This window comes from Amphiura filiformis, chromosome 3 (genome assembly GCF_039555335.1).
Source record: "Amphiura filiformis chromosome 3, Afil_fr2py, whole genome shotgun sequence".
Lineage (NCBI taxonomy): Eukaryota > Metazoa > Echinodermata > Ophiuroidea > Amphilepidida > Amphiuridae > Amphiura > Amphiura filiformis.
This window is the reverse complement of record NC_092630.1, coordinates 37,632,929-37,644,736: the sequence shown is the minus strand read 5'-3', so window position 1 is coordinate 37,644,736 and position 11,808 is coordinate 37,632,929. Positions and strand designations below refer to the sequence as shown.

Sequence of the window (11,808 nt, the reverse complement as noted above, 5' to 3'; positions counted from 1 at the left end):
CTGACCTGCAGCTGACCTCTGACCTATCGTAAACATTTCTGTGCGTTCGACGATCTCGATCGGATAAATCATGAAATGTTGTGCTGCAATTTGATTTGTTTTGATGTTAATAAAACTATGACAGACGTATTTAACCGATCCGTGAACTTCTGGTGAGAAATCTTAATCCATAATATAACTATCAGTGTCGTAATTTGATGTAAAATGCAACCCGCAGACTCGGAAAAAAATTTAAGCTTACCTCAAAATCCGGAAAGGCAAAAAGGGACAAGGTTGCCAAATACAATATTGGCAGGGCGAGGTGGCCTAGTGGTCTAAGGCGCTGGACCATTAGGGAGAGTTGAGCGAGGGGTCCGTGGTTCGAAACCCCATCCTGCCCGATCCTTGTTGCTCACTCTAAATAGTTCCAATAGGTCGGAAATATCATAATCATAAGCTCTTTCAGTCTAGTAGAATATAATTGTGATATTTCTCCTCGCTCCCATCCACCGTGTAGAATGTGCAGGTGTACACGGTGGGTGCCCAGCGCCTCGTGGTTGAATGGTCACATAAAATGGCGGTTCCGTGTGTCAGACGAGTCAAACCTGAGCACGTAAAAAGTTGCAGGCCTTATCGAAAAGAGTAGGGGATCATCCCGGCTTGTTACCTGCACCCTCCCTAGGTCCCAGGGCAGTAGTAGTTGTGAATACAGTGACTGTAGTAGATTAGATGTGTTAATAGTAATGTTGTGAAATGGTGTTATAGATAGATGTTAAAAAGTACACTGCTTACTCAGTGGTGCGCCTGAAAATAGGCGGGATTTCCCAAATACAATACAATACAATACAATATGCCAGTCAGTCATGTTTCCAGTACATGTCATGTATTTCCGGGCAAATTGATGCATTCTCCAAGCCAAGGTTGGCATATTATTAGTTATCCCCTGTTTGTTCATGCATAAAATACGAAAAATATCACTGGTTTTGAGGTCGACTCAAGGACAAGGCAAGTAGTAGGTATCCCAGGCAAACCTTAGTTAACACATTTGCTAGTCAGCCAAATTCGCCGACAATGTCAATGCATTTTTACACAGAAATTTAAAACAACTGGCCGAAGAAGGAAACCTACATAAAGATGTTTTCTATACTTCACTTGACCCAAATACATGATTTTTTATGGTGATAAGTCACCGAGGTGGAATTTTAGAGGATTTTGATAGCAGTTCCATTAAAAAAAGCTGCTATCATAATGAGACTAAGATCTAGAAACACCCCGAAATGCCGTTTTGGAGAATTTTGCTAGCTGAATCTGTTTGATGAAAGTCAATCTTTGACAAGATGTAACTTTGCTACGGAAAGTGCTATGAAAAAAAGGTTTTCAGTTTTGGCTTTGTTTACTCAGTCAAGGGCTTTAATTTGATATGTTTGATGGCAAATTTGAATTCACCTAGCATACCTACAAGTAGTTATTGACTTATTCATGTTATTGTGAAAGGAACAGGGTGGGTGCTGTCTAACCTTATTTGTTTTGATGGCCGAGCAGATTTGCCACAATTTTTGGAGCAGCGCCGCCGCCACCCCTCCTTTTAGGGGAAAAATAAAAGTAGCGAAGGCTGGTTTCTAAAAGCGCAGATTTATGCGAACAGAAATATTGCCACCATCAGGGTAAGTTGGTGTGGCAGAACGGAATTCTGGCAGAACACACCGAGGTATCCGTCAAAGGAATCCCGGTCAGGCTTATAAAGACAATAAACAATGAATATTATTATTTGTTAACAAGTTTTATTGAAAGTTCTTACTCTACAAAATGCATCTTAATCTACTACATGAATAACAGTTTGTCACAAATGGCTTACCATACCTGGCTGAAAGAAATGATTTGATTTTACAATGCACAACTGTTTAATTTTAACAATTATAGGCAAAATATTAAATTCTCGATCATGAGAGCAAACTTGGTACGCGCAAATATTTGCGTCGAGCATACTACGCAAAGACCGGCGCTTGCGGCGCAAACACAGCTTTTGAGAATTGACCAATCACATGATCGTTGCTAGGCAAGGTCAAGGTCAAGGCTAGTCTTGCCAGCAAGACTTCAGTCTTTATCATAAACATAAATGACATCTACGGACCTGAAGTCTTGCAGCGGTACATAGGGATGCACTGTAGACCCTCTCTACACAGTGCAGAAACATCACAAGGAGAATGCTGCTCAATATGATAAATCCAAATCATGAAAATAGAGCAATTCTGCAGAGCAATATTTTGACCACTTTTGCACTAAGTAAATTACTGCATGAAGATTGCAGGTTTTGCCAACTTGGGGAATGTTGAACCCACCCAAACGATGAGATCAATGTAGATCAATTATCTCAACTTTGGTATGTTACTAGTACAATGTTGGATTAAAATCATCCATGTACGCCCAAACTCTGGTACAATGGGATTAAAATCATCCATGCAGGCCAAAACTGTCCTTGAGAGAGTTCCTCGGCTACATCCTTGAGACCTTGGAGCCCAAAATGAGCCCACATATTGTGATGTTTCTTATTTGTGGAATAGATATTAATAGAGAGCACTGTAACCATAGAGAGTATGGTTACAGTTACTGGAACTAGGTCAAGGCGCGATCGTGTTATTCTATGAAACGTACGCTGACGCAGAAGGTTCATCCTCTCATGATCGAGAATTGGTTATTTTGCCTATAGCAACAGTGTGTTTTTATTATCTATGTTATGACACAAATGGCCTGCCATACTTTATTTTATGACACATTTCATCATTTTACATAAGGTTTCACAATTTACATAAACAAAGAATACTTTTTATAAGGTTCAACAATGACAAGTTACAATACATGGTACCTTTTTTTAGATTCATCAAAGTACTTTTCCATGTAAATACAATTGGTACTTTTTTTTAGGTTCATCAAAATATCTTTCCATGTAAATACATAAACTAGTGTCTGACCGGTCAGGTCCTTATCTGAATCGGCCGATTGGCCGATCAATTCCCTCTTTGATCTGCCGATTCGCTCACCGATCACCGATTACCAATTCCCCAATTGTAAACAATGGCTGCCATCGCCATGAGTAAATTTCACCCGTATGTTGAAAGGGTACTTGTACGCAAAGTATTACCATAATTATGTATGCTCTGAGCACAAAAATACACTCCCATGCTCATTTACAATACTTAATTTGACCATGATTATTCTAAGTTCAATTTACCTTTTCCCCCTGATATCCGAGTCCGTCGAATCATTCGATCGCCCCATTTTAATGTTGTGTTTACGTTCAAGTCAGTATTGAGTTTTGCACACGGCCCGTAGCTCTCTCCAATCTGACACGCACGTGTGTAACCCGGAACCGGAAGTAAGAACTACAGTTGTACATATTCATCTGTTGGCCGTACGGCGTACGTACATGTGCATGCGGGGAATTACCTGATTATCTCAGCTGCGTGCCTGAATCACGGTATGATTATAGGTTTATCGCCTACAAAGCTTGTTCTTTTGCTAAATTTCGCTTCATTTAACTAGTCTAATTCAAAGAAATATACCAATAAATGAATACTTGCTTCAACAATTACTTTCATGATATTGGGTGATCGGTGCATTACATCGGCGGATGAAGGAAAAATCGGCCGATGCATATCACTACCAATAAGCTAATAATCTGTCCGATTCAGAAGCTATCGATCTGATCGGTCAGTCTCTAACATAAACAAAGGTCATTGCACTATTAATTTCATGCACAAACTATTTCAAATGCCAAACCTCACACAATTGACTTTTACCTTACTCCTGAATCCAAATGTCTCTTACAACTGTACATACAATGTACACTATTTCTTTCTACTGGTATCACCTGAGCACCTTTTTACCATGAACTCGCCGATTCTCCAACTATTTTAATCTCACACAATCCTGAGCAATACACGACTCTAACATTGTACACAAATGTTAACTCGCAATTTAAGAACCTTAAACCTTCGCGACCCTAAACTCTCACAAAAGCTCTCTCACAACTCGCCTAATCTGCAACTCTTAAATGCATAAACCGCAAAAGCGCAATTGCCAACATTATTATTACGTTTTACAATTATTTCACAAAAATGACATTATGAATGCACACTGCAAGCATTATTTTTGAAACCATATTACACCTACACACTGAACACATTTAACGAATGTGCTCATGGAAATCTTTGTTGCACACAACCTTCGGGAGTTGATGCTGGGAGCCACATATCAACACATTCTGCACCACTGCGCAGATTTCCACTTGAAAGACAATCTTTTTATATAAAAACAAGCTTTTTTTTACAATGACACATTAGGGCCACCACAGACTTCAAAGTGCACGAGGAGTCTGCATAGCCTTAAACAGAAGTCAGTGAAACTTCCGGTATAGCAGTAATACGCCGTAGCCACTCATCAGTGTCACTAGTATCTCTACTTCGGGTTTCTTCTACCTTCTGCGTGTCTTTAATGAAATACAACCTGTTTACTCATCAACACACATTTTTGAGTTGGTACACAAATCCCGTGTAATTTTATCCAATACTCAACTTGACAGATTTCAACACACACAAATTTCAACAATAACTGCGTCACTTATTACATAATGTAAAATAATCTATTTTTATCACACACCAATCATCAATTTCAGTGCTAATTTTGTGAACAATGGCTTGCCATACTTTGTTTAGAAATACACATCTTGATAAAAAACAGCTTACTATACATTTCACAACTTGAGCATTTTACATAAACCAAGGACTTTAATTCACAAAATGCACACAGAAATACAATTGGATATTAAGGGGTGCTTTACTGGGCTTAAAGGCAACTACCAGCTAGTGAAAGCAAGAAGACCTGAAGTTAACAAATTTACTATACTATCCAACTAATTAAAGTAAGAGAGACCCATGAGCACAAAAGACTCCACCACAACCAGTTAAGGTAAGGGAAGGCCTAAAATATGACACCATCACATATCCAATATATACATGTACACTGATAGATTATGCAAATCTTGAATCAAATGGTGCACTACATACTTTAATATACACAGAGCATTTAGCCTAAACCAAAAATATGATTATGCAATCAGCATGCACAAATCTGGTAAATTATGCAACTACATGTTATTTAAAGTCACACATTATTTTAACCTGGTCTACTTTTACGCAAAGTGCACAATATCTGAACCATGCTCACAATCGCAATTATGACGCTTTTGGCGCACCATACCTTTGCTACAAAATGTCAATCAACATGATAAAAGCTTCAAATCTCTATTTACACAAAGTTTGACTTTCTGTACACAAAATGTCATGACAATTTGCAATCATCTGTGCTGCTTGTTCTGCAAAAACATAATATTTTAACCCAATTTACTTTCCACAAGGTTTTGTCCGAATCCCTGCTAAACAATGACCTGAACTTGAACTTTGACCCAATTTCAAATATTTTGACTCTCAAAACAATGTCCAAAACAAATAGGCCTACAACCCAAAACTTTCTCAAAACACATCCCAATTTGGCAAACATTTGTTTTACTCATCCCCCCTCAAGAAGCACAAATTGTTTGTTTACATTTAGATATACATTATCAAAATCATGAAATCACAACTCACATTAAAAATATACACACAATGTCCAATGTTGTCGCCTGTCGATCTTGCTTGTCTGCCGTTGTCGCGGAGTGCACTTTCGAAGAAATTAATAAATACGACATTTTGCTGGCCAGCTTTTTAATTGCGAAATGTCCATTACAGAAATATGCGATGCAGAAAATGGCGTCTTCGCTAATTGCTAATCACTTGAATCATCGTTAAAATACCATGTCCATTGCGTACGTCATGAGCTGCCAAAACCCCATTGAAGATATACTCCAATCTAGGCAATAATATCCACTCAAATATAAAGGAAAAATGTGAATCTTTCTCCATTTCTCAGCATACTAGGAAGTAAAAATGTCGTCACAATTACAACTCGTCAAACTTAATAAATTTGTATCGTCCATTCGCTGCTGTCAATTTTGCTCGGTCTTTTACACACAAAAATATAGTCACGGTAACCTCCATCTCTTCCAAACTCTCGTCTTACTCCTCCAGAAAAACACACAAAAGTAATATTTCTGTCCATTTGTCGAAATTGTCTTCTCTCATCGCTCTCTACTCGCCTATCCATCACGTAACACAGTCCACACACAGTCGTCGTCAGTCTCACATCACAAATCGGTCTCCTGGTCGTCCTGAATCAGTCTCACATCACGGATCGGTCTGTTGGTCGTCCTGAATCAGTCTGAGAACTTTTCAGATCTCGCACGCCGAAACCACGCTAAAATCTTGATCAGCTGACTTTCAACCAATCAGCGTCCGCGATTGCTAAATCTTCACAAAGGCGAAGCCGCTTCCTGATTAACGTTACCAGTACGCGCTGAATACAATGCAAAACTTTACAAAAACAACTTAAGTACCGTACATGAGCAGAGGTTGTACACAACAGAAATACCTTGATGTAGCCGCAGAACATAGGGGGGAAATCCTGTTACATTGTAGGTATGCCAGGCAAACCTTTAATTAACACATTTGCTAGTCAGCGAAATTCGCTAGACCGGGGACCAAACACAATACATAATTACATATTTACATAGAAATTTCAATTTTTTTTTCAAGAACAGGTCGGTCAAGGAAACCTACATAAATATGTTTTCTATACTTCACTTGACCCAAATATATGATTTTTTATGGTGATGAGACACTCACACATGGAATTTTAGAGGGATTTTGATAGCAGTTCCATTAAAAAAAGCTGCTATCATCATGAGACTAAGATCTAGAAACACCCCCGTAATGCTGTTTTGGGGAATTTTGCCAGCAGAATCTTTTTGATGAAAGTCGTTCTTTGAAAAGATGTAACTTTGCCACGGAAAGTGCTATGACAAAAAGGTTTTCAGTTTTGGCTTTCTTTATTCAATTTGATACTTTAATTTGATATATAAAATGATGCAGTTTGATGGCAAATTTAAATTCACCTGGCATATACCTACTTATTGATCAAATATTGGTTTTCCCTCATTTTTGACTATAACTCCAAAACTGTTGTCTGTGTTGAAATAAAATTTCCAGTGCAGTAGTTCTGAGACTAGTACTAGTCTCAGAGTAGTTGTAGTCCTTTCCCCTATAATATACATATCTCGTCGGCAATGCATATAATCGTTGAGAAAAATGCTAAACTAGGGATAAAATTGGGCAGGGGTGTAGTACCCCTTAATAAAGGAAACATCTAGATTATGAGAAAAAAACTTAAAACATTAAAAACTGAATATTGTCAGGTTGTGATATTATTAAAATATTAAATAAACATTAAGCGCACATTGTCGCAGTCCAGCAGGATAGTAAACAAAATTTCATCAGGTGGGACTTCCCTATCAAATCATTGATCATTACGGAAAGCATGCAAAAGTGCAAGATTTCCTGACGTTACATTTACAAATATTGCAGAATTTATTTCAATTCTTAGCAGGCTGGTCAAAATATTGGGGCTTTTATTATTTTAAAAATAATAGAAATTTCTTATTTTTATCATCAATTAATGATTAAATTTCTAAGTTTTGTCTGCGTCCCCATGCATGTGACATCATGCATGGACACAAAATACTAGATCTGCCATCTTAAACTTGCGTCCAATTTTGTAAAATACGCGTCTGGACGCAATGACGCATACTAACGGGAAGCCTGCTGTAGCCTACTGGTTTCTACTGATTGGGGTTCTGGGGTTCAAAATTTTCCTATTGGATTACACAGTTACGACAGGGTCTTGGGTCACATGTAGTTGTACTGAAGCTTAATGAAGCCAATAATTGTGAAAGCATGCATTTGCGAAAGCAGACAAGACTTGTGGTTCGGGATTCGAGAACCGCCATCTTCAATCAATTGCACTGTACATGTACTTCTAGATCTGTTGATGCCAAAGAATAATAATTAACAATAATAATTGGTTTTTTTGTGTGTTTTTTTTTCTTCAGATCAACTCAGTAATTAAAAAAAGCAAAATGATTTGAGTACAACTTGCATGTCATATGTACTGGTAGCCATCAACAGGTATAATGGAAGAATCTGAGGCCAAAGTAGACCAAGAAGAGGTGCCAGTGATGGAGGTAGTCTCTGGTGAAGATGTTAAAGTAAAAGCTGGTGAAGAAGAACAAAGTGAAAGTGAAGTAAAAATTGATAAACCTGAAGACAAAGCTAAGTCAGAAACTGCAGAGTGTGTAAGTTTAACAGATTCCGCAAAAGAAGAAAAGACTGTAAGTGTGTCTAATGATGTCAAAGAGCTTAGCGTTGATCCTGGTAATCTAAAGTCTGCAGACTCCCTTGCTAGTGCAGTAGTTGAAGCTGCTTCAGAAAAACAAGTTGATGACAAATCCACTAGTGAAACAATTCTTCCTGCTGAACATGAAAAACAAATTGCTTCAAAAGATATTTCAGTTGTTGATGGATTGTCAAAGATGTCTGTAGAGCCTGTGTCAGGATCAAGTCGAACGGAAGTGTGTAGAGATGCAGACAATGCTGCTGAGGGATCTGCTGATAATCAGCAAGTGTCTCCTAAGAATGACTCAAATGTAGTCATATCTGAGACTTTGGATGCTTCAAGATCTGCTGAGCCTACAAAAGAAGACTCATATTTGCAAAGTGAAGATCAGAATCTTGTCGGAACAACCAAGTGTGTGAAAGATGTAAATAGCAAAATAGAAGAAACTACTGCTATCCATGTAAAGGTAACTGAAATAGTCAAAGAAGAACAATCATCTATTCCAGAATCAGTAGAAAGAAAAGATACTAATATAACACAACATCCAGACACTGATGAGTTGTATGAAATAAACAAACAGGAAAATCAGTCAGAGAAGAATATGAAGGAAACTCCAGCAGCAGTGACTGTAGAGTCAACAGAAGCAATGAAGAATGATGATAAAACAGATAGTAGGGGTGAAGAAAAGTGTAGAGAAAAGGAAGCAGAACCGGAAGTTATTGAAGAAACAAATAAAATACCTGAATCTGGTCTCAAAGAAGATGATAAAATTAAATCAAATGTGGAAGAAAAATCTCATGAAGTGACAGCTGCAGTTGAACAAGTTGATCAGCTGTCAAATGTCCAAAGTGAAGAAATGAAAACGAAAGATGAACATAAAGATTCTCAATCAGAGAAAGAAAAGGAATCAGTAAATGTCAATAACAATGCTAAGGGTGCCAGAGAGGAAAAAGACAGAGAGAGTGGTGAAAACAAAAGTAGCAAAGATGAGGAGGAGCCAGTAAGGAGCAAAGAAGCAGAAAATAAATCGGATGTATTGGATACTGATACCACCAAGGTAATGCCGAAAACTGAGACTGTTGATGAAACAAAAGCGTCAGATGCAGATAGTCAAGATACCAAGTCAGCGCTGAAAACAAATACTGTAGGTGAACACAAATTAGACACAAAAGCTTCAGATGCAGATAGTCACAATGCAAAGTCAGTGCAGAAAACTGAGACTGTAGATGAACAGAAATCTGAAACAAAAGTATCAGATGCAGATAGTCATGATACAAAGTCAGTGCAGAAAACTGAGACTGTAGATCAGAAATCAGACGTAAAAGCTTCAGAATCCGATAGTCACAATACCAAGTCAGTGCCGAAAACTACGAATGTAGATGAACAGAAGCCAGGCACAAAAGCTTCCGAATCTGTTAGTCACGATACCAAGTCAGTGCCAAAAACTGAGACAGTAGATGAACAAAAATCAGACACAAAATCATCAGCTGCAGATAGACCTGATACCAAGTCAGTGAAGACAACTGTGAATGTGGATGAACAAAAATCAGACACAAATGCCTCCGAATCTGATACAATGTCGGTGCTGAAAACTGATGCTGCAGATGAACAGAAATCAGACACTAAAGCTTCAGATGCTATTATTAAGTCGGATACCAAGTCAGTACAGAAAACTGCTACAGCAGATGAACAAACATCAGACACAAAAACTTCAGATGCTGATACCAAGTCAGAACAGAAAACTGATGCTGTGGATGAACAGAAAGCAGACACAAAAGCTTCAGATTCCATTACCAAGACAGTGCAGAAAACTGAGACTACAGGTGAACAGAAACCAGACACAAAAGCTTCAGATTCCATTACCAAGTCGAAAATTGATTCGGTTAATGACAAAAAATCTGAGACAAAAGAACTTGATAAGACTCTATCTAGCAATAAAGGCTCATCCACGGAGAGCAAACAAAGTATTGTCACAGATACTAAGGATAATCGGGATGTGAAGGATACTAGACCAAGCAAGTCCTATTCAGCACAGAGGAATGCCAATCGTACCAACAGGAGAAGTGGCAATGTTGAAGAGCCAAAAGGGGGAAGAACAGATAGTACAAAAGGAAGTGAGAGGACAGAAAGTACAAAAGGAAGTGAGGCAAATGTGCGGGATGACAGGAGGAATAGAGTAGAAGAAAGAAGAGATAAAGATAGAGACAGGGACAGGGATCGGGACAGAGATAAAGACAGGGAAAAAGACAAGAATAGAGATAGAGACAGGGATCGAGATAGAGATCGGGACAGAAATCGAGACAGGGACAAGGATCGAGATAGAGACCAAGACAGAGATCGAGATAGAGGGCAAGATGGAAGAGGGAAAGATCAGCAGAGAGACAAAGGAGACCAAAGGAAGCAGAAAGATCAACTGATAAGAGGTAAGTGGATTTTGATATCATCAGCATTTTACGAACATACTGTAGACTACTTTTTGCATATACCTTTTCAATATTGGTCCACTTCAACAAAATTTTACGTCTACTGTAATAGGTTTAAAACAAATATGAAATTCGTATGAATTGATAGAACTTGAATGGAAAAATATGCAGTGGTAGAATTGAGCCCTAACTCTAAATCTTGTATCACCTTTCATTCATTGCATGGGAAAAAGCTATTGGATTATCCATGGTGAATTTCTTATGTAAGTTATTGCTGTTCAACCAGTTTTGTTTCTTGTAAAAAATCGGATTCATAGTGTTTTCTATGAAAGCTAAATTAATTCAAACCAAGCGTAAATATGCCAATACAATAGATTGATCTTAGAATAATACTTGTTTGTATGTGCTTGGATCCATGATTTGTTTGCTCAACTCCATAATGGCACCTGGATTAATGTAGCTTTCATCAAAAGCACTCTATATGCTTGTAGACGAGGTTTTACGGTATTCCATATTGCTTTTGATTTCAGCAAAAGTAGAGATGATAGACGTGACAGCAGAAGGTCAACTCCGCCAAGCCAAGAAACCAGGAAAGGCAGGACCAGAGAGGAAAGGGAACAAGAAGAAGCAGAAAGAAGAAAGAAAGAAGAAGATAGGAGGAAGAAAAGAGAGGAGGATAGAAAAATGATGGAGGAGGAAAGAAAGAAAAGGGAAGAAGAAAAGAAGAGGAAAGAAGAAGAAAGAAAGCTGAAGGAGGAAGAAGAAAGGAAACAGGAAGAAGAACGAAAAGCGGAGGAGGAAAGAAAGAGGCAGGAGGAAGAGCAGGTAAGTGATTTAAGAAAAATATTTACATCATGTACAAGAAATTCTGTGTTTATATCACTTTGTGCCACTTGAGTGTGCATTTCTTAGGAATACTGTACACACTGAGTGTACTCAACCTAATAATGCCCGCAGTCATTTCTTATGGGTACTTATTTCATACTTGCATGTTTTGAAAGTGAAAATGAACATTTTGTCTGCAAAGCAATTTGTTCACAATTATAGAAATAAGAACTATACATGTAAACAAAATATGTCACAA

At 38.1% G+C, this 11,808-nt stretch overlaps 1 protein-coding gene across 1 annotated transcript in view; it reads left to right on the top strand.

The window, feature by feature from the left end:
- The first annotated feature begins 39 nt into the window (after positions 1 to 39).
- LOC140148457 (regulator of nonsense transcripts 2-like) overlaps positions 40 to 11,808 on the top strand; it is a 51,610-nt gene continuing 39,841 nt past the window's right edge. Inside the window, 4 exon segments of the mRNA XM_072170411.1 lie at positions 40 to 152; positions 8,018 to 10,724; positions 11,255 to 11,394; positions 11,397 to 11,549. Coding sequence (XP_072026512.1) covers positions 8,099 to 10,724; positions 11,255 to 11,394; positions 11,397 to 11,549 — 2,919 coding nt within the window. The 5' untranslated portion in view covers positions 40 to 152; positions 8,018 to 8,098.